The sequence below is a fragment of the Hemitrygon akajei genome, chromosome 12 (genome assembly GCF_048418815.1).
Source record: "Hemitrygon akajei chromosome 12, sHemAka1.3, whole genome shotgun sequence".
Classification (NCBI taxonomy): domain Eukaryota; kingdom Metazoa; phylum Chordata; class Chondrichthyes; order Myliobatiformes; family Dasyatidae; genus Hemitrygon; species Hemitrygon akajei.
In genome coordinates, this window is record NC_133135.1 from 62,213,560 (window position 1) to 62,240,731 (window position 27,172).

At 42.0% G+C, this 27,172-nt stretch overlaps 1 protein-coding gene across 4 annotated transcripts in view; it reads left to right on the plus strand.

Annotated features, from left to right (window-relative positions):
- LOC140737090 (cytosolic phospholipase A2-like) overlaps positions 1-27,172 on the plus strand; it is a 240,955-nt gene that overhangs the window by 81,524 nt on the left and 132,259 nt on the right. The window contains exons 1-3 of one of the 4 annotated variants that reach the window (XM_073063261.1): positions 853-1,034; positions 1,776-1,836; positions 7,972-8,152. In XM_073063261.1, the coding sequence (XP_072919362.1) occupies positions 8,120-8,152 (33 nt within the window). In that variant the 5' untranslated portion in view covers positions 853-1,034; positions 1,776-1,836; positions 7,972-8,119. Of the gene's footprint in view, positions 1-852; positions 1,035-1,083; positions 1,630-1,775; positions 1,837-2,257; positions 2,368-7,971; positions 8,153-27,172 lie in introns of those variants that run through there. The other 3 variants (XM_073063259.1, XM_073063260.1, XM_073063262.1) reach the window with 3 other exon arrangements.

The window sequence follows — 27,172 nt, forward strand, 5'->3', positions numbered from 1 at the left end:
TGAACAGTAGGCAAACTGGAAAGGCTTCAATGTAACTGGAAGGTGGGATTTTATATGATCCATTAGCAGTCACTCAAAGCACTTCATGATCAAGGTCAGAGCCACTGGGGGGGGGGGGGGTGGAGGTAATCATTTAAGCCAGTTACCATCACCCTCTTGGACAGCAGAATGGTGGTAGCAGCCATGAAGCCTGCAGAGATAGCGGAACTATTGCAAAGAGATATTAAAGATGTCTGTTAGCTGGGCTGTACAATCCCTCAGCACCCGACCAGGTATGGCATCCAGTGTTGCAACTTTGTGTGGGTTTACCCTGGCTAGGATCCTTCTCATCTCTGCTACGGTCAGACCTGTTCCTCAGCGGGAGAGGGGGGGGGGGTTTCCTCGATGTCATGTCATTCATTATGAAGGTGAGGTTTCAGGATACTTGGAAGCACTTGACAAAATGGGCCAAAAACAGATTGGGGTCCTTGAGAACCTGTCTGAAAAAAATCTGTTTGAATTCTTTGAGGAAGTAACAGGCAGGATAGAGAAAGGAGAGTCCACCAGGGTAGTGAATTTGTGGAATTCATTGCCACAGACAGCAGTGGAGACCAAGTCATTGGGTATATTTATAGCGGAGATTAATAGGCTCTTGATTAGGAAGGGTGTCGAAGGTCTAGGGAGAAGAAAATAAATCAGCCATGATCAAATGGCAAAGCAGAACTGAATAGGCTGAACGGCTTAATTCTTAGCCTTAGGCTCTTATTTCTAAGGTGTCGTTTGGAGAAAGTCCAGAGGAGGATTATGAGAAAAATCCTGGAAGTGAAAGGGTTAACATATAAAGGGTGCTTGATAGCTCTGGGCCTGCACTCTTTGGAATTTAGACGGACGAGCGAGAATCTAATTGAAAGGCCTGAACACAGTGGATATGGGGAGAATGTTTGCAATGGTGAGAAAGTCTAGGATCAGAGGGTACAGAATCAAAAGGACGCCGTCCCTTTAGAGAAGAGATGAGGAGGAATTTCTTAAGACAGACGGTGGTGAATCTGTGGAGGGTAAGTCATGGGGTATATGTAAAGCAGAGTATCATCTGCATTTTCATCGTGCCCTCTGTACTTAAACCATAATATGACAAAAAGTAAAAGACTAAGTATTGAGCACCGAGAACCGAGCAAGTGGGATTGGTTTCGATGCCTGGCATAGACACGGTGGCCGGAAGGATCTGTTCCTCGTATGACTCTATGAATATTGCAATCACAGAAATATTGATTGACGATCACTCTTTGCTACTTGCAAAGATTTTGCAAGTTTGGATTCCCCCAAACGCCGTCTCGTGGGACCTTATCAAAAACTAGAAAGATGGCATCGAAACACCGTCTTCATCGAGACCTACATGTTACGGTTTGTAAACAAACTGCATGGCTGCGAAATGTTACCGTCTTCTAGGAACAATGCACACGTCTTTTAAAACTGCATGATGAAATACAATATTCAATGGGATAAGTGGATTCACCAAATATCCCGACGTTTCCTGAAGGGCGGGCGTCAATAAGGAGGAGACGTGCCGTGACCTCCCCTTTGAAACAAAACGAAAAAAGGGCAATGGGAGCTGAACCCAAGCGAGAGGGTGTAAAGTGGGGTCGTGAGGAGGTAAGAATGCGGTGAATCTCACTGTGTGAAGTCTGCCGGTGCCGACAGCCCTGCTCGGCGGTGGAAGATCCGCCCTCCAATGGGGTGTGTAATATCCGCCTTCGTATCTCATCTTCTCTATTTTTTTGCTCTTTTTTTCACTTAAGCGCTTCGAAAGAGCCGCCACGGAAGAAGGTAGAGGCAATTGAGAACCCAGCCCCATCTGAGGTAATGTAAAGTTTTATCGGGACGCTGGAGTGATTGGCGGGGTCGGTATGTGGGGTAAGGGGAGAGAGTTGGCAGAGTTTCGGAGTTTGACTTTCTCTTGAGAGGGGAAGGAAGGAAGGGAAGAAGTCGGCTTCTGGAAGAAATGGGCTGAGTCCGTTTGTCAGTTCCCCCGGACCTCCTGAGAAAGGGACGGCCGCGACAGGAGCCTGGGTACGAAACTTTTCCGAGCGGCGATCTGACTTCCCTCTGCCACAAAACCATTCTCCCGCGCCCCAGTTTCCGCACCTCCGCTGCGCTGGCATTGTGAATGTTGGATTAAAAACAAGTTTCGGGACTAAGGGGAAGGTGAATTCAAAGAATCTGTAGTCTTCCCCCTCCCCCCGTAAATGTTTTAATTTCCTATCAAGAAAAAGTCAAACTCTACATGCAGTGAAAGTTTTCCTGGGACCTGGAAGTTCAATGAAACGAAACCAGAAAATACTGGAGACATAGCGAATCGGGCAGCTTCAGTAGAAAGAAAAAGACTTTCAGGTCTGAATTAACATAAAATTAAACAAAATTTTAATTTTAACAAAATTTAAAGTAAAATGTATGAATTACAAATCTCTTTACGCCGTGCCTTCGAAGTTCAAGTTAAATGTATTATCAAAGTACATGCATGATACTATATCTTGAGATTCATTTTCTTACTGGTATTTATGGTGGGTAAAAGAAGCAATCAGATTTTACAAAAAGCTATACATTAACAAAGATTGACAAACAACTAATGTGCAAAATTAAACTGCAAATGAAAATAATAATGAGCATGAGTTGTAAAGCCATTAAATTTATTATCAATGCACATAGCATACGTATCACCGTATAGTACACAAATTCATTTTATTGCAGGCAAGTTGAGTCTGCTGATTGTAGAAACACAAAATGCTGGCAGAACTCAGCAGGCCAGCAGGAGGTAGTGACGACGTTTCGGGCCGAAACCCTTCATCAGGAGTGAAGTAACATGGGATGGTCAAGGGGGGGGTATAAGGAGTGGGGGGAGGGATAAAGTAGAGAGCTGGGAAGTGATAGGTTGGAGGGAAATGGGCTGGGGGGGGAAGGTGGAGAATTATGGGAAATAAAAGAGAAAGAAAGGTAGGGCTGGGGGGAGATTATAGTGAGGGGGGAAAAAGAGAGAGAAGGAGAACCAGACTGAAATAATAGATAGGGATGGGGGTAAGGGGGGGCTGGGGTATCAACAGAGGTCTGTGAGTTGGATGTTCATGCCAGCAGGTAGGAGGCTACCCAGGCGGGAGATAAGGTATTGCGAGCATTGGGTAGCTTAAAGTATTGGGTAGCCTCCTACCTGCCGGCATGAACATCCAACTCACAGACCTCCGTTGATACCCCAGCCCCCCCTTACCCCCATCCCTATCTATTATTTCAGTCTGGTTCTCTTTCTCTTTTTCCCCCCTCACTATAATCTCCCCCCAGCCCTACCTTTCTTTCTCTTTTATTTCCCATAATTCTCCACCTTCCCCCTAGCCCATTTCCCTCCAACCTATCACTTCCCAGCTCTCTACTTTATCCCTCCCCCCACTTCTTATACCCCCCTTGACCATCCCATGTTACTTCACTCCTGATGAAGGGTTTTGGCCTGAAACGTCGTCACTACCTCCTCCCATAGATGCTGTCTGGCCTGCTGAGTTATGCCAGCATTTTGTGTTTTTATTTAGTTCCAGCATCTGCAGATTCACTCGTGTTGCCTGCTGATTGTAGAATCAGTTCAGAGTAGTAGTGAGTGAAGTTATCCAGGAGGGTTCAGGAGCCTGGATAGTTGTAAGGTAATAACTGTTCCTGAACCTGGTGGTGTGACTTCTGTAACTCCTGTCAGATGGTACCCAAGATAAAAGAGCATGGCCTGGTTGTGGTAATCTTTGATGATGGATGCTGCTTTCTTTTGGCAGTGCTCCATGTAAATGCGCTCAGTGGTGGAGAGGGCTTTGCCTGTGACAGATGGAGTTGTGGCCACTATTTTCTGTAGTCTCTGTTTCTGGGTGTTGGTGTTTCCATACCATGAGGTGATGCAACCAGTTAGGATATTCTTCTCTGCATCTATAGAAATTTGTCAAAGTTTTCAGTGATATACCAAGTCTACACAAACTTATAAGAACTTAGAAGCTCTGTTGTGCCTTTGTGATGACTTTTATGTTCTGGTTTCTGGACAAATCCTCTGATCTGTTGACGCCAAGGAATTTAAAGTTGCTACAGCACTTCTGATCCACTAATGAGGATGGGCTCAGAGACCTCTGCTTTCTTCCTACTGTCACAATGGAAAGTGAGATGTTGTGATCTGCTTGAAATGGAGCTATTTCCATTCAGGAAGGGGAGGCATCCAAAAAGAACTGGGCGCATAAAGGTGAACAAATCCTTCAGGGAATTTTTGAGAAATATTTCTACCTAGAGAGCAGTGAGAATATGGAACCTGCTGGCAGGTGGAATAAGTAAATTGGCACTTAAGGGCAGACTGAAAGAAAGACGAGTCATCGGATGTTTATTATCTGTGAAGAGATAAAATGCTGAGTCATTGAAGCCTTTGAACATCTTCTATTGTGAATTCACTGATGGATTTTGAAGGATTGCCGCTGTAAAGTCCAGTCTTGCTGGGATTCCTTATGGAACTTATTTGACCAAATTGAGTAGGGTATAAAATTGTGAAGGGCAAAGATACGGTGAATACATGCAGTTATTTTTCCCCCAGGGAAAGAGAATAGAAAAACTAAGGGGCATAGGTTTAAGGTGCAAGGGGAAAGATTTAAAAGGGAATTGAGAGGCAACTTCTTCATGCAGAGTATGGTAATTACATGGAATGAACTGTCAGAGGATGTTGTTGAGGGAGGTAAGATCATTTAAAAGCTCCTTGGGCGGGTTCATAGATAGAAAAGCTCTAAAGGGATATGTGTCAAATGTGGGTAAGTCGGACTAGCTTAGACAGGCATCTTGATTGGCATGGACGTTGGCACAAAGGGTCTATTTCATTATGTTGTTGCATGATGGGGGAGGAATTACTTATTTAAAATTGCTTTATATTAATATTTTAATAGTTTTCATGAATTAAAATATCACTATCTCACTAAACTATCTTTTTAAATGTTACTTTGATTATCTGATATTTGATGTCTTTTTTGTCAGAGACTTTTTAGCAAAATCTTTAGCAAAAAGATATTACTATCTTTTTAGTAATATCTTTGACAACTTTTGTAGCTGGTACAGCTCGGTCCCAGTTGACCTAGGATCTAATGAGAGAGCATCATTGGAGCAGGGAGTGATTAAATAGTTTACATTTTAGCCATGACAACAAAATTGCAGTTATTTTATTTTTTGCTTTTTGAAATCTGAGAATATAGATTCCTACAAGTTACTTGGGTAATGTAAAGAATGTTTTTACGAAGATGGGATGTATTTGTCGGTTGGATCTTTGTGGCCGTTTATACTCCGTGCCAAAACAATCCAATATGCTTTGTTTTTTCACCACAGACTTTAAATTGCTTCCCTTCAAAAACTGATGTTCTTAGTAGTTGCTATCTTAGCAACACTGGTTACAGACTACAGCAGTGGCTACATTTAAAAGCTTTTCCTCCTTACATAAATTACCAGTCATTCTAATTTCTGTGACCCAAATTCTATCTCCAAGAACTGTGATACTTATGATTTTATATTCTTTAGGCCTTCAATAACTTAAATTTTAAAATTCTCATCTATGTTCACTTCTTTTCCATAGATGTCCTTATTTCAGCAACCTCCTCCTATGTTACAGCTCATCACCAACCACATATTCTAATCCAGTGATTTCCAGGTGCTTCCCTACCTTGCCTTGCTGGAATGCCTTCACCCACTTGGACTTGTCTCCTTCACTTTTACTCCTTGCCCACCTTCCCCACCTTGTTTGAGTCTTACAATGAAGCATGTATTTTTCTGAGCTTTACGCCTTCTAATAGTGACTTGCTATTCTTATTTTCTACTTTGTAAAGTATCTCAAGACACTTTTGCATCCACAATTGTTATGTTTTTTTAACCACTCTAGACCTATTCCTTAAACATACACTGAGCAAATAATCAGAAGTAATTATTTAAAAATGGAATAAATCGCTTTATTAAAATTGATCAAAGTCCTAGTGAAATAATAAAGAGATAATACAGAATTGGAAACTCTAGTGCCTCAAAATCATCTAGAGAGGAATAGTGGCTAGTTTAAATTGAAAACATAAGCTCCACAGTGTATTATTTCAAAACAGTTTTTATTAAAGCTGAAATAGAATGCCTCCACACCTTGCCAGAAGTGCATGCAGTAAACATAATAGTCTAGTGGTTAAGGTCCTTGCATCGGGAATTTGAACTACTGAAATGGCAAAAAGGATCTCAGTGTAAAATTTTATCTGAACAGCTGAGCACAGTGCAAAACTTATCTCTTGGTTATGACCCACTGACGTCAGCTATGGCTGCCTTTTACTAAAGAAAGTCTCTTAGCTCCTCTTTCATCATAATTGACAATGATATCCCTTCACTGAAGAGGTGTATCTACTGACCTATTTAAACCATAATAAATGCCACTTCATGCAGATTTTTTTCTAAAACGCAGATACAGAAAAAAATGCATGAATCACTTGTTGAAATGAATGAATTTCAGAAGAAAAAAGTTATTTTTAAACTTGTTTGCTGTTTAGTCTTTGTGCAATATTTTCACAATTGTGCTAATATTAGGTCAAAATTCTGAAGTGTCAAATTCCTGTTTAAAGCTGATGCTGTAAGCAAAGTGGAGAAGATAATAATCGGAAGATCATGGAAAACAAAAGTAGGGGTGAAAAAAAGTTCATTTTTCATTCTCAGTGTTCAGAGAAACATTCTTTACTCTGTTCTTAGAATGTGGAACTCACTACCACAAATTAATTTGAGGCAAATAGTATAAATGCATTTCAGGGGAAGCTGGGTAAGCATATGATGACGAAGGAAGTAGGAGGATTTGCTGATTGGTTTAGATAAATAAGGAGAGTAGGAGGTTCAGGTGGAGGATGATCTGTTTCACATTGGGCTTCTCTAATGTAAATACAATGTAATTCTATGTAAATGGCGTATATCTGGAGACGTGTTGGTAAGTACTGATTTGAGTGATTCCCTGCTGTTTGGGATGGAATGATTGCCATCTTTAAAGCAGACACAAGCTTTAACATTAGTGACCATGATTTTTACTTTATTTGGGGAGGATGATTTACCTCCAGCTACATTGTCAATTCACCAGGTATGGCTACTTTCTAATATGTAGTGCATTTCTTGCTGCTAAGACACCAGGAATTGTTGGTGGAAGATGAAGTAAAAACTGCTTCATTCTGCATATTTTGCATGTGTGATTTGTGCACGTGTTTTGAGGAGGTGTTCTATGCATGTTCTGTGCACGTGTATGTATGCACGCATTTTGTGCATTTACATTTTTAATGTTTGAACGAGTAGTCTAACTAGTACCTGGAATATTTGTAATTGAATAGAATTTGAATATTTGTAAATTATTATACTAATGTTCGTGGAATAAATGTGGTTTTGTTTTTTTAATTTTCCTGAGATTACTCTGCCCCTCTTGAAATTTCAGTTGGACCTCATTCTACAAGTATAATTTAATTTCAGTAGATTGTCACAATTTCTTTCCGGTGACTGCATCAGACATACTTTGCAAATAGTTTGTCTTCATTAAAATCAGCAATTAAATGGACGACTTGAAGTAGAGAAAAGAACATTGTATAGAAGGGTAGAACAGAACTAAATCAAGACCAACATAGTGCAATGATGGGGTTTGTGGGTAAGGATGTTGGAGTGGGAGGAAGGTTTGGGGTAAGAACTTCATTTAAAAAAAAAATGAAAACTTGACATTAATTCATGGGGAATTTCAACACTAAGCATAATGTACCAAACTTTCTGATGTGATGACGGAGACAAAGCCTTCTGATCATGTATGGATAAGCTGAATGATGGAGAGAATAAAATGTTCTTTCTGGGCTGTGCTTGGCTGAGTTTCTTCATCCTATTGATACTTGACTGTTACACAGTTTGTGTTAGTACAGAGATTAATTGGTTGAATGGCTACTAATTGTTGCTTATTTTGTATTACAGGAATGAAGACAGATGTTTGCTGAAGATTGCTTAATTTATTCATCTGCAAAGAGGAAACTTCAAGTTGCAGATTACAGTATTTTCATTTGTTGTCATCACTTGAATTCATTATAAAGTGCACTGGAGTTCTGTTAACTGGTGATAGAAAATGGCTTCAATAGACCCATACCAACACATAATAGTAAGTACAACATATCACTCCTAACACAATTTTCTATTTGTTAATCATGTTGTTTATTTTTAATGCTGCGCATGCTCTTAATTGGAAAATAAAACAATTCACATTTCAAGAACTCAGTGCTGACAGATTTAAAATAGCCAGCTGAGTTGTAATGCAGTTTTAACTGTGCTCAGCAGTATTCATTAGTATCAACCATACAGTACAGAGAATAACTTTGACATTTTGTATGCTGATTGGGACTACCAATTATCATTTTGAAATGGTGAAAATTTTTGGACACTTTGATGTTACTTTTCCTTACCTTCTTGGAAGCACAAAGATAACTGGATTGAAGTGAACCAGACTCATTCCGCTTTGAATTTTGCCATCATTCTCTTTGGCCCAGGTGTAGAAGTGAACAAATAAAGATTTAGCCTGGGGTTATTTGCTTAAGAGTTCTGCACATCCAGTCACTTTTGTAAATAAAGAAAAAGATATGCTGGAGCAACTCAGCAGGTCAGGCAGTATCTATGGAAGGGAATAAACAGTTGATGTTTCTGGCCAAAAACCATCTTCAGAACTGAGAAGGAAGGGGAAAGATGCCGAAATAAAAAGGTCGAGGCAGAGGGGAAAGCCGAGCTGGAAGGGAAAGGTCAAGGGCTGGAGAAGAAAGAATCTGATGGGAGAAGAGAGTGGACAGTGGAAGAAAGGGAAGGGGGAGGAGATGGGGGAAATGGGAGGCAGGTGAGATGAAGTAAAAAGTGAGAGTGGAGAACAAGCTGGGGGGTGGAATTTTGTTCATCGGAAAGAGAAATCAATATTCATGCCATCAGGCTGGAGGATGCCCAGACAGAATACAGGTTTCTCCTGCTATCCAAAGATAGAGCGTTCCTATGAAACTGTTTGTAAACCGAAATGTCATAAAGTGAAGAAGCAATTACCATTAATTTATATGGGAAAAATTTTTGAACGTTCCCAGACCCAGACAATAACCTACCAAATCATACCAAATAACACATAAAACCTAAAATAACATGAACATAGTAAAAGCAGGAATGATATGATAAATATACAACCTATATAAAGTAGAAATACTGTATGTACGGTGTAGTTTCACTATCAGAATTGGGAAGAGCGAGCCAAAATCGATTTGGAGAAAAAAATTCTGCACATACACGCCACCGCACGTACACACATGCACACACAACTGCCTGCGCAAGGCTCCACGGTCGTGGTAGTCTTTCTCAGGGTAACACACGTATAAAATGGGTGTCTGTTTTTTGTAAAAGTGGAAATCCTCTTTGGTTAGCGAAAACAGGTACTAATGTAGGTCTTTCGTAACAGCGAGCTGTCATAAAGCGAACGTTCGAAAAATGGGGGCCACCTGTATAAGGTGTTGCTCCTCTATCCTGAGGGTGGCCTCATCTTGACACGAGGAAGCCATAGATCAACATGTTGGAAAGGGAATTAAAATGCTTGGTCACTGGGAAGACCCGCTTGTGGTAAATGGTGTGGAAGTATTTAACAAAGCCATCCCCCAGCCTTATCAATGTACAGAAGGCTGCAGTGGGAGCACTGGGCACAATAGACGACCCCAGCAGATTTGCAGGTGTAGTGTTGCCTCACCCAAAAGGACTGCTTGGGGCCCTGAATGGAGGTGGGGGAGGAGGTGTATGGGTAGGTGTAGCAATTAGACCACTTGCAGGGATAAGTGCCGCGGAGGGAGATTAGTGGGGAGAGACAAATGGACAAGAGAATCGCAGAGGGACTGACCCTGGGGAAGGTGAATATATGCTTAGTGGTAGGATTTGTTTGGAAATGTTGAAAGTTGTAAAGGATAATGTGTTGGATGCGGAGGCTGATGAGGTAGGTAAGACACAAGAGGGACTCTGTTGCTATTAAGGTGGCAGGAAGTTCAGGTGAGTGCAGATGTACAGGAAATGGAGGAGCTGAGGGTGAGAGCCACATCAATAGTAGAGAGAGGGGAACCCTGTTCTTTAAAGGAGGATGATATCTCTAATGTCCTGGAATGGAAAGCAGGGTCCTGGGAGCAGATGCAGTGGAGGCAAGTAAGTGAGAAAAGTAAATAGCACTTTTACAGGAGAGAAGAGTTTTGGTCATGTTAACTGTGGGAATCAGTAGGTTTATAAAAGCTGTCAATTGACAGTTTGTCTCCAGAGATGGAGACAGAGAGATTGAGAAAGGGGAGGGAGGTGTCAGAGATGGACCATGTGAATTTAAGGGCAGGTTGTAAATATCCTGCCAGCTGTTGGATTATTAAAAGATCTACAGCACTAGAACCAGCTGTACAGACCGACTGGTTTTGTTCCAGTCAACCTAACTCCTACTCTAATGACTTGCGCTTTTTGCTGTACATCATAGAAATGAGCCCTTTGCTTCATCTTGTCCAGGCCTACTGTGATGTCTGTCTACAATAATCACATTTGCTTCCATTAGGCCCATATCCTACTTTGCTTTTGCTATTCAACTGTCTGAGCAAATGTGTTTTGAACATTGTAATTCTTTTGGTCTCTATCATTTCCTCTGGCATCTCATTCCATGTATCCACCACCTCTTAATGGAGAATCTTACAGCTCACATCTCCTTTAAGTTTCTTCCCTCGCACCTTATACCTGTGCCCTCTAGTTTTTAGAATTCCCTCACCTGCAGACAAGATCCTATCCATGGGCCTGAATTGTATCATTAACTTTTTCTGGTTTTAAAAAAGGAGGAGGTACATAGCAGGTATAGGGAGACAGGAACAAACGGGAGTATAAGAAATGCAAGAGAACATTTAAGAAGAAAATCAGGAGGGCTGTAAGAAAGCATGATGTTGCTCTAGCAGACAAGGTGAAAGAGAATCCCAAGGGTTTCTACAGACACGTTAAAAGCAAAAGGATTGCAAGGGACAAAACTGGCCCTCTGGAAGGTCAAAGAGGTGATCTAATGTATGCATGGGGCTGAAAGAGATGGGGTAGATCTTAAAAGGATTTTTTGCATCTATATTTACTCGAGAGATGGACATGGAGTCTCTAGAAGTGAGTCAAAGCAGCAGTGAAGTCATGGGCCCTATACAGATTACAGAGGAGGGGGCAATTGCTGTCTTGAGGCAGATTAGGGTGAATAAATCTTAGTGCCTGCCAAGGTGTTCCCTTGGACCCTTGCTACTACAGTGGCCCAAGCAGAAATATTTAAAACATCCTCAGCCACGGGTGAGATGCCAGAGGATTGGAGAATAGCTAATGTTGTTCCTTGTTTAAGAAAGACTCTAAGAATAAGACAGGAAGTCATAGGCTGGTGAGTCTGACATCAGTAGAAGGAAAGTGATGGGAAGGTATTCTGTAGGACTGGATATATAAGTATTCGGATAGACAGGGACTGATTAGGGATTGACATCATGGCTTCATTGCATAAACACATGACAACATTAAATTCCATCTGCCAGTTTTCAGCCCATTTTTCTAGCTGCTCCACATCCCACAGGACGCATCCACAAATTTGCTGATCCAGTTTACTGTATTATCATACGAGATTGTGGGAGGTTGTATCCAACTAAACTTGTAGAGTTTTTTGAGGAAAATACCAGGAAAGTGAGGAAAGCAAGGCAGTGGGTGTTGTCTACGTGGATGGCCACAAGGCCTTTGACAGAATTGGTCATGATGAGGTAGTAAATTGAATTTGACGTTGGCTTTGTGGGAGAAGCCAGAGAATGGTTGTAGATGGAGGCCTGTGACTGGTGGTGTGCCGCAGGGATTGGTGCTGGGTCTGTTGCTGTTTGACATCTGTATCAGTGGTCTGGATGTCAGGGTGGTAATCGAGTTTGTGGATGCTTGCGGCAGAAATTGGACCAGCTGGAAAAATGGGATGAAAAATGGCAGATGCAACTTAAAGCAGACAAGTGTGATGTTGCACTTTAGGAGAACCAGTAAGGGTAGGTCTCCCCCGACCTGGTGGGTTTCCTCCAGGTGCTCTGGTTTCCTCCCACGTTCCAAAGACATACCGGTTAGGGTTAGTGAGTCATGTTCTCTCTATGTTTCTCTCTATGTTGATGCTGGAAGCATGGTGTCACTTTGTTGATTTGATTTGACCAAATGAAGCATTTCACTGTATGGTTTGATGTACATGTAAAAAAAAAGCTCATCTTTAATCTTTAAAAAGCATTACTTGATGCTTGTCTTAATTAAATTTCATTTCCCATGAATCTGTCCAACTTTACAAATTTAAGGTGATGTTATTAACTGAAAATGTTTCTGCCGTGCTTACTTTTATAATCTGCCAAAGTCAAAGTAGCCAACATGTATATCCTTGGCTCAGCTAGTTTGAGTGCTAACTCCTTTGCAGTTGGTTAGATGGTCTTTCTAGCAACATCATGTTTAAATCCCTTAGATTCTGTGAGAGAGTATTGTTGAAATGGTTCAAAATTGCCTTCTCTCATTTATCTCGGTGGAGCTTGCCGGCATTTTCCAAATACTCTGGTCATTTTTGTTTTGTTTTCAGTTCTGTCTATTCTAACTGTGTGTCTCTATCACTTCTCAAGTTCCCCAAATATTCCTCTTCCCTACCTACAAATTCCTTGCTTTAGCTGTTTCAGCTTGGGATCAGTTCCGAGTAAATCCCCCAGTCTCTGCACTGGACCCTCCTTTCATTCCACAGTCACGGGGCTAGGTGTGCCTGAGAACCCCAGGACACTCAGAGTTGCCAGCTGTACCTCGGATGCACAGAGATTCAGACTCCCTCTCTTTCTCCATGGCGGTATGCTAATGGCGCCTGGAAGCCTGGAGATTTTGCCTCTGATTTTTTTTTTTGCAAACCACTGGGCAACAAAGTAGTGGACAGCATGTTACAATGACACTTCTCACATTGGATTTATGCAGAGTGATTCAATAAGTGTAAAGCACACTATAACTGTTGCACGCTTTTTATATGTTCTCAGTCTTTTTGGGGGAATCCCTGTTGGCACCAGTACAGTGTACAGCAATACACCTGATTAATTCAAGAAGCATCCTGTCTCTCTTCCCAGGTCTCCCTGATTGCTCCAGCAGCTTGTTATGTACTCGTGTATATTGTGACCCTTGCGGGTTGCTGTCAAGCTTCCCTGTGTATTATGTACTGAATGTCCTGTGAGAGGGCATTCTGGGTAGGTGATTGCAAATAAAGTAACAGCAGCACATTTGTCCCTCACCTCTCCATCTCTCATGTGTGGTATTCACGGCCACTCAGCTTCCCAATACCACAAACATAACCACTGGTGACGAGGTGACAAGTCCTCGCCTGATATTTGCTGTTCTGTCTCCGGCAACAAAAGTCAGGCTGTGCTGCAGTGTAATGTGGGTGAACGAGAAGAAAATGGCCGAAGGAACAGTGGTGAGTGAAGAATTGTGAGGGGAAAGAACGAGAACAGGATGGTTAAAACAAATTAGAGGTGGGGGGGAAGAGGTGGCTAAGACTAGTTAACTCTTCTGGAAAATGAGTGTGTTTGAAAATGGCGACAAGTGGTTGGAAGTAGGGCTTAATAAACTGACAGAGCAATGGAGTTCAAAGGCTGAAAGATCTTAATATATTGCACTGGCAAACCAAATTTCAGATGATATTCTTGTTCCAAATTTTCTGACTGTGATGGGTGCCAATATGTTTAATTTAATACACAGTCTTGTGCACTCTGCTGAACCTGGCACTAAGCTTTGAGGGCATAGTCTTAAAAGATCACTGTTCACCTAAAACTTTCAGCATTACTAAGAGGTTTAGATTTTGTAAAAGGAATCAAGTGGAAGGTAAGTCTATTTCACAGTCTGTGTCTGTGCTGAAGCAACTACCTGAACACTGATTTTAGACAATCGTTTAGTAACATGTTATGACTCGTATGTGGTCTGCTCAGTGAGGCAATTCAGAATTGTTTGCTTACAGAAGACAGGCTAACATTAGAGAAGACAATTAAGATTAATACAACTATGGAGATGGCAGTTAAAAGTGCAGCTATTAAATGCATCTTTGCAAGTTCATACAGTTTCTGCTGACTTTAAGAATGCTGGCTAGTGGTGTAGTGGCATCAGCACCAGCCTTCAAGGCGAGTAGTCCTGGGTTCAAATCTGGCTGGCTCCTTTCCCGCTTTCCATCCGTGCTGGGTTGAGAATCAAGTGACCTCATTTTAAAAAAGGAGACAAAATGCTAAAGAAATGGCAAGGTTTCTACCTGATGCACCGCAAGGGCACTGAGAGGACTGACCTAGCATTTGACTTTAAGTTTAAGGGACCTTTTGGCAAACAGTGTTACTGTAATGCAAAACTGGGCATTCAGCAAAAGAATGCTGGTATAAAGATTTAGATTGCCAAAGCTGTGGCAAAAAGGGACATATCGAATGAGCCTGCAAATGCAAAAAGATACTGTCAGCAAAAACACTGTATTCAAGAAAAATGATTTTTGGAAAAAGAGAGAAGCGTGTGAACAAGATGGGGCGTACTGAGGTCAGAATGATTGACTCTCACTCTGTGGTTGAAGAAAGTTTGCATGTTTTGTTTTTGGACACACGGTTATTGGATAATCCTGTGGTTGTATGGAGCCACAGTGAGCATGTGGATGGACATGGGTGCTGGTGTTAGAGACAGATGCAGCAACTAACTCCAGAGGGGCAAGACTGACTTTAAAGACAAGGTTGTTGCAGAGAGAGAAGTAGTACGTTATAGAAACATAGAGCATAGAAAGCCTACAGCACAATACAGGCCCTTGGGCCCATAATGCTGTGCCGAACATGTACTGACCTTAGAAGTCACCTAGAGTTACCCATAGCCCTCAATTTTTCTAAGCTCCATGTACCTATCCAGAAGTCTCTTAAAAGACCCTATCGTATCCGTCTCCACCACCGTTGCCAGCAGACCATTCCATGCACTCAACACTCTGAGTTTTTTTTTAAAAAGACAACTTACCCCTGATATCCCCTCTCTATCCACTGTTATAGTGGAGATTAATGAACAGAAACACTACATTAGTAAAGGTAGTTATCCAGTGCTTCTGGGCAGCTAAAACTTAACTGGCAATAAGTGCAGTTGATTGGTGGTGGCGCTGGTCTGCAAGAGGTATTGAAGAAATATGCAGAAGTATTCGACAGAGAACTGGGCAGTATGAAAGGAATCGCCGTTAAGCCTGGGTTCTAAGTGGAATTGTGGAGGTGGCTGCTGAGCCTTGGTGGTAGCATGGATTTAATTTTTTTTTAAAAAAGGATTGAAGAAAAAAGATCAATTAAATGATACAATAAAAATGTGTGGCATGAAGAAACCGTATAGATATTACAAGGAAAGGCTGCTAACAATCAAAGAGTAACCATATGCAAAGGAGAGACCAGCGTGTCTTTTGGAAAAATATAACAGGGAAGACATCCTTGTATCCCAGTTCTGGCAGGAGTTTGCCACTGGGTGGAACTAAGAAAGATTATGTTTCAGATTTGGAGTGAGGAGTTCTCAAGCGAAACATTGTAGATCCATGAGAGAGAATAAGGGAAGAATATTGTGATGTTGTACTCTATCCTCAGTACTGAAGCTTTGGTGTTGGCTAATGTGACTAATACCTCTACTAGTTGACGACCTGGATGTGCATTTGGAAAATGAGGAATGTGAAAATATTTGTTGGTTGGGTACTGGTGGGAAAAATAGAAGTGGGCACAAACTAACACTACGAACCTTTGGTTGGGATGGCAGAGACCAAGATTTGTGTGACAAAGAAGCTAGAGAAGGAAAGGAACGTGACTATATGGAAACGCGCATTAGAGAGTTTGGTGATGGTAAATGTGCTGATGGTGAGCAGAGGTGATGTGATTATTATCAGAAGTTGACCAAGAAGTTCCCAGGAACCAGTCCGACTTGAGCCCTCATTGGGAAACTTTGACCTCAACAAGGAGAAACGTGTACCTGGACTTGCATTGATAATTGAAGAGGTGCTTAGTGAAGGATCAAAGTCATCCAGGTGGTTCAGTCAGTGGGTTTCAAGTAACTTAAGTAGACCAGGCAGTCTGCACCACATGAAGAACTTGAGTGACTTGCTGTTCTGGAGCAGGAGATCCCAACTCCTGTTTCACAGCTTGCAAACTGCTTAGCTCCCATTCCATCAACTGAAGGTATTAAGGCGATTAATGAAAAGGTCAATATTTTAGAAATACTGTGAAAAGAAAATGTGGGTGTGCAAGGACTGTTGTCACGTCTCACTGCCAACAAGGAGAGCCTAAAGGAGAGTTCAGACTGGAGTGGTTTTGTCTGTGGAAGCAGAAGTGAAAGGTCTCAAAATGGAATCTGAAAGGAAGCTTGCCATCCTATTCATGGTGGAACATCTGAAACAGACTCTTAACTACAAGATTTGGTCCTCAAGAATACAAAAAAAAGCCACACATGACTGCTTTCAATAAGCTAGTTAACAGCCTGAAGGCAAGTAGTACATCGCCTTTGCAATCAAAATCCCCTGAAATTCTATAGCCCCTGGAATGTGACCTGCATCCCCTGATATGCTAGGTGATCTGCTTGCCCGTCAGAATCATCACATTGGCAGTCCTTAATCAGCAAGGCCATTCATGCCCCATATCGACAATGCAGTGTGCCAGCCAAGATCCATACATACAGTACCAAGAGATAAAATGGCTCTGGTATTATCCTCAGACTGTTGACACCCTCCTAGGCGGTCTCCTGATATATTGGACCTCTCGTGACAAACCCTCAGGGTTATGTCTGGGACTACAGACAGTCTACCCTCTTTCCCTAGTTTAGAGAAAAATGCTTTTTTTTGTTGGTTGAATTTAATACAGTAATTACTCTAGTAATAGTTCAGCAGCTGGTTTGTATCTGGGAAGAGGGAGAAACCTTTAAAGTAAGGAGGGGAGGGTTATGCTATGTATTTATGTATAGTTTAACCTTTACGGGTAGCTGTCAAGCTTCCCTGTGTGTTATGTACTGAAGGTAATGTCAGAGGGCAGCCTGGGTAGGTGACTTACAAGTAAAATAAACAGCAGTGCTTATCTTCCTCACCGCTCTTGTCTCTCATGTTATTCTTGGCCACCCGGCTTCCCAGTACCACAAACCTAACACAGCTGACAAGTGGCTCTGCTGAGAAATGCCAGCATGTTCCAGGTGGAACAAGGATAGTGGTAGAAATCAGATGTAGGACCACCACAGCTTTTGCTCCATCTCTAGAGCAGGGGAGCAGTTTCTAATGTCACTGAGATGAGAAGCCAGATTCTCTTTGAGCAGGGGTCACCGCGGATTGGTTTAATATTGACAACATTCTTGCTGACCAGCCGGGGGGGGAGGTGCAGTGTGGGTGTTAATATCGACCGGAATATAGGTGATAAATCAACTATGAGTCACATAAATGGCTAATACACTTAATTTCATTTCTAAGAGGGTTTATCTAACGAATTTAATATTAAACACACAGCGCATATTTTCCACATATGAACGTATAAAATCATTGCAACACACCAGTAGGGGACAAGGGAAGGGCCAGAGGTCCCCATACCAGGGCTGTGGCAGTCATAGTCCAGAGAAAGCAACCGATGGAGCGAGGAGTGCGACACGACCTGGCGCGAGGGTATCACTGCGTTTAGGCTACTGATGACCTCGCGTGGGTAATGACTTCACGTGCGTAATGACCTCGCGTGCATTCAGTTCAACAGTGGACGTGACAGGGAATGAGGAAAGGTGCAGCTGACTCGGATCGTTCCATATCGCCAAATCATATTGTTTCCTCGTGGCCCGGTACCACTGCTCTTTGTGTTTTGGCTTTATGTGGCACCTATAGCACAGGCACACTGACTACAGTCTGATAACTAACCATCAATAAAATGACAAGCCAAGTTAAGTAATTTGTTTTTCGTAACATTTGTTTTGATTTAATATTTTTATTTGACTTACATAAGTAAACACTTGTTTTTGTTAAGTATGTTTCAATTACCGGTAGTTAAATGTATTTCCACTGTTTGTAAATATCTCTAATCTTTGGAGGTTTCGGAAAAGTCTTCTGACAGTAGGTGATTTGCAGGCAGGGCGACTTGGCAGCAGTGAGACCTCACCATTGTTAATTGTGCATCCACACAAGGTACGTGCAAGTAAGCCATTAACTTTGAAGATTGACAACCCCTGGTACACTGAAGCACTTCAATGACCAAGGTCAAAAATAAGTGTAAAGAATTATGAACATGGAAAGGATGCAGAAGTAGCTTGAAATGAAGTGGAGGAAACTCGCACTGACGCTGATGGTTTGTTTCAGTTCTGCAAATCCTGTGCATTTCTTTTAAAAATGTAGCCATGTGACTCTGCAGTTAGGAAGGAAAAGAAAGTTCATGAATTTTTGGTGGAAGGTTTTTCAATGTGGAAAAGCAGTCAATAAGCCAAGTGATTGCAAATGAAGACTTGTTCGGTCTGTTCATGTCTTGCCGAGGCCATAGCTTAAGTTAATGAATTCAGCACTAACATTGAAAACACAAGGATGATATTGCACGTTAAAGCAGTGCAGCAAAATATTATGAGGCAGTTCCTTCCAAAATTAAACTCTGCTGCTTACTGATGCAGTCACGAGCTCTGCTGCAGGGTTTTGACCTTCTGCACGTGCTTCTCGATGGACTGAGTTCTTCCCCAGCAGATCGTTGCTCTCGATTCCATCACATGTAGTCTCTGTCTCTCTCGCTGTTGCTGAATTTTATTTTAGACCCAGAGGAAAATCGTTTGGAAGGCATGTTCCCCTCTTTAGTTCAGCAAGCTCTTTATTTTTTATATATTTGTTTAAATTTCCTCATCCTCTGACCATGTAATCTCCGTCTTGACTAATTCATAAACTCTTTAAATTTAGTAGTCATACAAGTCTGTACTTGGCCACAGATATCTAACCCTTCCAGATTGTTCTTCCTTGATCCTACTTCACTGTCCCTCTGCATAATCTGTAATACAGATTATAATTTGATTGTTGTTTTCATGCTGTGTTACTAAAGCGACTTCTGGGGAGAAACAGACCCTTCAGTCTCCCAACTTTTCAATACCAATTCTATTGTGAAGCTCAGGGGAAAAAAACTGCATTATCTGAAAATCTCAAACAAGAACAAAATATTGGGGGTAACTCTCAGCAAGTTGGGCAGCATCTGTGGCAAGAGAAACAGTTAATGTTTTGGGTCTGCAACTCTTCATTGGAACTGACTCCATTTTATTCTCCCCGCATCCCCATCAACTCCTGACATCCCACCCCCCTCCCTTGTCTGTCACTGCCCATCAAATTGTACCACTGTTCTACACCTAAGGACTAGTGACCTTGCGTGGGATTTGGAGGAAACCGGAGCAAGCAGGGGAAATCTACACGATCTCAAAGGGGACGTGCAAACTCCACACAGCCAGCACCACCAGCTGGGTTGTTGGAGCTGTGCATTTTGCACTAAGTGGTCACATTAGGTACTCCTGCTTGTTAATGCAAATATCTGATCTACCAATCATGTGACAGCATCTCAATGCATAAAAGCATAGAGACAGCATCAAGGGCTTCAGTTGTTGTTCAGATCAAACATCAAAATGGGGAGGAAATGTGAACTAAGTGACTTTGACCATAGAAAGATTGTTGGTGCAGACAGGGTGGTTTGAATATCTCCGAAACTACTGATCTCCTGGGATTTTAATGCACAATAGCCTCTAGAGTTTACAGAGAATGGTGTGATTTTGCAAAAAAAAACAAGATCTAGTGAGTGGTGGTTCTGTGGGTGAAAATGTCTTGTTAATGAGAGAAGTCAGAGGAGAATGACCAGACTGGTTCAAGCTGACAGGAAGGCTACAGTAACTCAGGTAATCATACCCTATAACAATGGTGTGCAGAACACGTTGAACCTTGAAGTGGGTGGACTACAGCAGTAGAAGACTATGAATGTACAGAAATACACTCAGTGGCCACTTTATTAGCTAGAGGAGGTACCTAATAAAGCTTTTCAATATTTGCATTTTCAAAGTGTAGTAACACCACTGAAGTACTATAGATTCAAATTGATTCAAAATTCAAGTTTATTTATCACACGTACATCAAAGCACACAGTGAAATGCATTGTTTATGTTACATTAAAGTAACGAGAAAAGCCGTGGCATGCTGTCATAAAGACCCATGAAATAAACATCCAGATCATTGTCATTTTAGGCATTGGGTTGGGATGAATGCTGGCCAAAATATCAAAGCAGTCAATTTATAGAGCCCACTGGCTTAAGCAGGATGGTAAGGCCACACCCTTTGTGTACCTCAGCCTGTTAATATGTCAGTCAACACAGGGAAGCTAATGATTGATGATGTCTGTTCATTTCCTGAAATGGAACTGAATGCTAAGGTTGTTGTATGTCACTGATGAAGCAAGTCAAAGCTTATCCTGACAGTTTGGTTGTTGAAGAGTAAATTTTGCTTTGGTTAGAATGAAAGCAATCAGCTATGCAAAGCTTTTCTTTGGAGAAAGACAATGAAGAGGAAAGTTTCAAAACTTGGGGGGAATTACTCAGTGGTGTCAGACTTGGTCTGAACAACAATGTTAAAAAGAAATAAATGTTTTAAATGTTGTAAACACTCAGCAGTTCACACAACATCTGTGGATAGGGAAACAGTTAACATTTAAGGTTGAAAGCCCTTCATCAGAACTAGGAGACAGAGAAAAAAAATGGTGCTATGTTGGTGGAAGGATTCTATCTATCTCCCTCATTATGTTCTCTGCAATGTCGTTGTCAACTGAACCCTTAGTGCCTTGGTGGCAAATGAGGCCTCGCTCTGCAATGTAAAACTACCATTTTATTTCTTCCCACTTCTGGAAGAAGGCTAGCCTGAGTCATTACCTTTATTTCTCTTTTCACTCTTGTTGCCTGACCTCCTGAGTGCTTCAAGTCCTTATTTCAGATTTCCAGCATCTGCAGTTTTTTTTTAAAACAAACTTCTTTAAGTTTAGTTTCAGGTAAGGATCATGATTGTGGTCAGGCTAGCAAAGTTGTTCTGGAGAGAGCAAGGAAATGGAAGAAATGTCTGTCTTGCAATTTCACAGGGGTTTCAGACTTTTAAACAGCATCGTAACCCACACAAGGAGGAATGTGGCGGGTCAGTCAGCAAGATCCTGTCTATAGATGCTGCCTGACCACTGAGTTCCTCCAGCATCTTGAGTGTTTAGCAGTAGGTCACTGCTGTCCAAGTTGCACAAGAGAGAAAGGACATACTTTTCCTGGAGGATACATATTTTTGTTAACAGTGATGGATAAAAGCTCTTGGGTTTTTTTTGTCTAGATGAAGCACTCATGATCTGAGACAATGCTTAGCCCATTAAGTAGATCGTTTTTAATGTCTCCTCCTCTATCTGTTCTGTTTATTTTTAAGAATAAAAACAGTCTGCACCTTTAGGTAATTGGTACTCTATTAACATCAGTTCAGTTAGTAGCATACGGTAAGTGAGAGGTGACCTCCACCCGAGGGTTGAGCACACACTCAGGGTGAATCATGCATTGTCACGGGTTCTTCACCTGAGACCCTGAGGCTCTGTCCTTGTCCTATTGTTTAGGAAGCCACTTAAAATTGTCTAGCACTAAGTAACATTCATGTTTAATTCCTGATGTGCCACATTTGTGTAGATAACCTAAAGATGCTGCAGCTGAATATTTGCCGTTCCCCTACATGTATAAATGAACAAATACATGTTGGAGAGAATGAGATAATGGGCTACATTTTTATTGGAGATAACATTTCCATGAATACAGTATTGGTTAATATTTGAACTTTCTGTTATCGTGTCCTTGGGGAGGTGGCACAATTCAAAGCTCAAGTGCACGGTAGCATAATGGTTAGCACAATGCTTTACAGTATGGATGTCTGTAAGGAGTTTGTGTGCTCTCCCCGTGCGTGATTTCCTCCAGGTGTTGCAGTTTACTCCCACCATTCAAAGACGTGCTGGTTGCTAGATCATTGTTAATTGTCTGGTCATTAGGCTGTGATTAAATTGGGGGATTGCTGGGCGACGTGGCTCGAAAGGCCTATCCCACGCTGTATCTCTGTAGGTATAAATAAATAAGAAAACCAGGGGTGCAGCTGTTTGACAATTCCACCAGCTTTGGGTTCATTCTGCTGTTGCTTGCCCGTTCTCTTTCTGACTGTATGGGCTTCCTCCTAAGTTCTCCAGTTTCCTCTCATCTCGAGAACCTGCTGATTAGTAAGTTAATTGTACACTGAAATTATGGCTGCTAGAGGAATAAGGGGAGTTGACTGGCATGTAAGAGAATAGGTCATAGAGAAATAATTGGGAGAATGGAATTGATGGCATTACTTGAAGAGTTCATATTGTCTCAGTGGACTGAATTGAATATAATCAATACACTTGGTGGCTCCAAAGAGAATGCCATGGACTAGGCCTCAAGGGATAGCACAAGTTATTTAATAGACGCTAACATCATCGATACTGAAACTATAAACCTAAACTATGGGATGCAGACTTAGCTGACACTTGTAAACATCAGCTCAAACCTATTTACTTATTTGCTTTTAACTAAACATTTGTCTTTTCACCTTTATTTTTGTTTTGACTTTTTATTTTCATGCTTGTATTTTGTCCCATTGTAAAGCACTTTGATCTGTGTGGAAAGTGCTGTATAAGTAAAATTATCATAAAAGGCAATGCTACAGATGTTTAAAAGGTACTTGTACATTTGCAGATACGGAGTAATTTTTAAATAAAATGGATCAGCTATCTGTGATGGACTAGCTGATAGGCATTTTACACATGCAGTGTTTAATCATATCTAGAAGTTTAAGACGTGTTGGATGTGATGTCACTTCCAAGCAGTGGTTTCAGTTCTTGATTCTATTTGTTCACTTTCTGATTCGTATCTGAAGAGGAATGTTGAATCAGATCTAAACGAATAATTGAAGTTGGCTAAGTCAGGGTGAACTGGCTTCCAAGAGTGCATTGGATGTGTCCTATAGTTGCCTTGAGTGTGCGTGTAGTCATCTGACCAATTGCTTTCGATTCTAAATCTGCTGCAGTTGGTTATGCCTTAGTGTTCTGGGTCCGCTGTTCTTCACAGTCTTCATTAAGGTATCATAACAAATCTCCCACAGGGATTTGTGATGGATGGCGTCTGAGTGACACGGAAGCAGATAAGTTGACTGGAATGGACAGTTGTGGCTGAAAAGCTGCTTGAGATGGTGTAGGTTTATACGAACGTTGGTACTAGCCAGAAATGTGCATTTGTTTGGTTTGCCTCCCCTTCTGTGAAATGAATTGACATTTTACAGAAATGATAAGGCAGCACGTAGTAGTTAGCACAACACTTTACAACAGATGACCCAAGTTCAGTTACCGTCACTGTGTGTGACGAGATTGCATGGTCTTCCTGGAACCGTGTGGGCTTCCTCAGATGCTCTGGTTTCCTGCCACAGTCCATTGGTGGGTCAGTCGGTCACTGTAAATTGTCCCATGTTTAGGCCAGGATTAAATCAGGGGATTGCTGGGCAGAAGGGCCTACTCCATGCTGTATCTCAATCAATAAATAGCGTCAAAATCTTGTTTATTCAATTTAATCCAATTCCTTTGAGTTCAGGTTTAATACTCATTTAACTAACATGAATGAGACAGTGGTACTGCTGGGTCAAGGAGCAAAGACACACTACCACCAGTCACACACAGTAAGCACACACAAGGTCACAAACACACAGGAGTCCCGGCATCCACACAACCCCACGACTTGATACTCAGTCCTCCTACATAAAAGTCAACAAACGCAAAGGGAATATCAGTAATACACAGTGATGCAGAATATACATACTTATATGTTGTTCAGACCCCGCCCCCCCCAACCCATCCCACTGATCTCATCTGTCGACTGGCCCCGTGACACTGTGGCTTTGAGGCCTGGTGCTCGCCCATCGCTCTACTCTTGGACGCCTCTCCTCTGGTGGCAGAAAAGCAAACGACCCGGCAGCTTGAGGCCTAAGTCCATTGAGAGCCGCTAAAAAATCCACAGTCAGCCACAAAAGAGCTGGTCTTCTGCAGAAACTCTGGGAGGGGAGCTCCAACTCTATTCTATAAATCATGCATGCCGCACCGCCCCCCGGCAAAGCACAACAGCTTCGTCCCCTCACTCCGGGCAGCTACAAGCAGGCGACACCGTGCCTTCAAGCCTGGTCCTCGCAATGACTGAGGACAAGGCTCCCTCTATCTGACCCTGCTCACGTCTAGTAAATCACCAAATCAGTCTTGTGGTGTACCAGATTAACAATGCGATCACAAGAAAAGCAACCATGATGGCCACTTGCTATTTGACTGTGAGCCTCCATCGACTCGGGCAACAGTATGTTGCGCAGCCCCTTCACTTTCTCCACCAGCGAACAACTTGCTGAAGGTGTAGACCTGTAGTACTTTGAGTTCTTAACATATAGCAGGATCTTGTGATCATTAGAGGAACATTTAAGTAGAACAGTAGCACCTTTTGTTGAGCCCTTAGAAGCCACTGCGACAAGTTGTGTCACCATTTTACCGGATGTGGAGAGGGTATTTCTTTCACATGGTTGCTGGAAGTCCAATATTGAAACTATTGCACAAAGTGTTATCCTTCACTTGAATGACATCACAGGGCTCGCCTTATGGTGCTGAAGTAATGTACTTTAAGCTCTCCAATAAATTGAACCAGGCTGCAGCCATTACTGAACCAACTGGGGATACAGATGATCTGCAAACTGCTAAGGGCAGGCAGATTCGAAACAAAAGGTGCTACTGTTCTACTTAAATGTTCATCTAATGATCACAATATCATTTTATTGCTGTTCCTCAGTTCTGCCGAGGATGCAGGATAACACTTTGTACAATAGTTTCAATATTGGACTTCCAGTGAAATACCCTCTCTCCATCCAACAAAATGGTGGCACAACTTGTCGCAGTGGCTTCTAAGGGCTCAACAGAAGCAGAACATGGTGGAAACACTTGGAGGGAGAGGGTTAATGCTTCAGGCTGAAGACCCCAGCAGAACTGGGGAGCAGCAAAAAAATATGTAAATTTGCAGATAAGATAGCAGGAGGATTAGATAGGGAAATTGGAATATCTAAAGTCTGGTTAGATGCTTTGATAGTAATAGATAATTACTATGTTTTTGTTTCAATATATGCTATTAATTGCAGGGCTGTGGCTCATTAGTGGATATGGAGAGGTTGCTTCCTATAGTTGGGGAGTCTTGGACCAGAGGGCATAGCCTCAGAATAGAGGGACATCCATTTAGAATGGATATAGGGATGAACTTCCTTAGCCAGAGAATGGCGAATACAAAAACATTGAGTTAATTGGTGTTTCTCAATTAGAAATGTGAATTGTAATCTTTACAAATGTAGAAACTTTAAAGATATATGTATGGAAATTGTGTACGAGTTGGTGTTTATCATAACTGAAGCTTTTAAGGTATATACAGAACTGTGTCTTAAAGCAGTTTCTTGATCTTGTAACTCTACCTCGTGGTTATTGTACATGGTTGTATAGTCAAAAGTAATGTAACTCAGGACTTCTACTGCAGGGTTTGTATGCCATTTACAGTGGCATGCAAAAGTTTGGGCACCCCTGGTCAAAATTTCTAATACAGGCAGTCTCCGGGTTATGTATGAGTTCCGTTCCTGAGTCTGTCTTTAAGTTGGATTTGTATGTAACTCAGAACAAGTACATCCAGTCTTATTTAGCGTCAGTTAGTCAAACATTTGTCTTAGTATATACTATATATTTTACCTTTCTATGCATGTAAAACACTTAAGAAACATACATATTCCAATAATTAAACTACTGCGTTGCTTAGTAATAATTGTAGCTTTCATCGGGGCAGGGCCTTTCACATGCTCCATTATTCTCACTTTATCCTTTAAAATTGTTCAGATCGTAGACCGACTGTAGCCTAACGCTTTTCCAATGACCGATGGCGTTTCACCTCTTTCCAAATGCTTTATTATTTCCACTCTATTTTCAATTGCGATCACTTCCCGTCAATGGAACAGAAACACTGCGGGTGGCGGGTCCCGAGCTGCGCCGGCTCCCAAGGTCCGCTGGGTCTTAAGGACCACCGCACTGAATTCCCTGGGTCCTAAACTCTACCGCACTGAGACAGGTTAAATGGGACAAGTGGGGGCTGTGCTGGGTTTGGGTACTGTATTTGATCCTCCACAATATTCCACATGGAAATTTAAACTGGAGATGGCAGTGTTTTTTTACAAGGTTGAGTTGCGCACTCGACATTAACCAGGCACGGATGGTACGGGAGTCACTGGATCGCCATCGACCCGGCACAGGAGCAGTCTATCACTGGATCAAACTCAGGAAACTCCGTCCTCCAGCCCAGCGCTGATCTCACTGCGCCACCAGCCAACCGGAACGGGGGGGGGGGGGGGGGGTCCCGGTGTCAGGGTGTATCTTGCTTAAAAAAAAATTTAAGCCAAATACAAAGTTACACACTCAACACAGTGTCAACGGCAACGACTTAAAATGGCGGACGGCGTTCTCCTTCCTCGGTTCGTAAGTACGACTTGTCTGTAAGTCAGACGTTCATAACTTGGGGACTACCTGTACTGTGAATAGCTAAGCGAGTAAAAGATGAACTGATCTCCAAAAGTCATAAAGTTAAAGATGAAACATTCTTTTCAACATTTTAAGCAAGATTAGTGTATTAGGAGTACTGACAAAGGGTCTCGGCCCGAAACGTCGACAGTGTTTCTCCCTATAGATGCTGCCTGGCCTGCTGCGTTCCAGCAGCATTTTGTGTGTGTTGCTTTAATTGCCAGCATCTGCAGATTTCCTCGTGTTTGCTTAGTGTATTATTTTTGCTTTGTACAATTTTAGGGTAAAAAAAGGAAAGGAGCACCATGCAAAAGTTTGGGCACCCCAAGAGATTTGAGCTCTCAAATAACTCTTACAAGGTCTCAGACCTTAATTAGCTTGTTAGGGCTATGGCTTGTGCACAGTCATCATTAGGAAAGGGCCAGGTGATGCAAATTTCAAAGCTTTATAAATACCCTGACTCCTCAAACCTTGTCCCAACAATCAGCAGCCATGGGCTC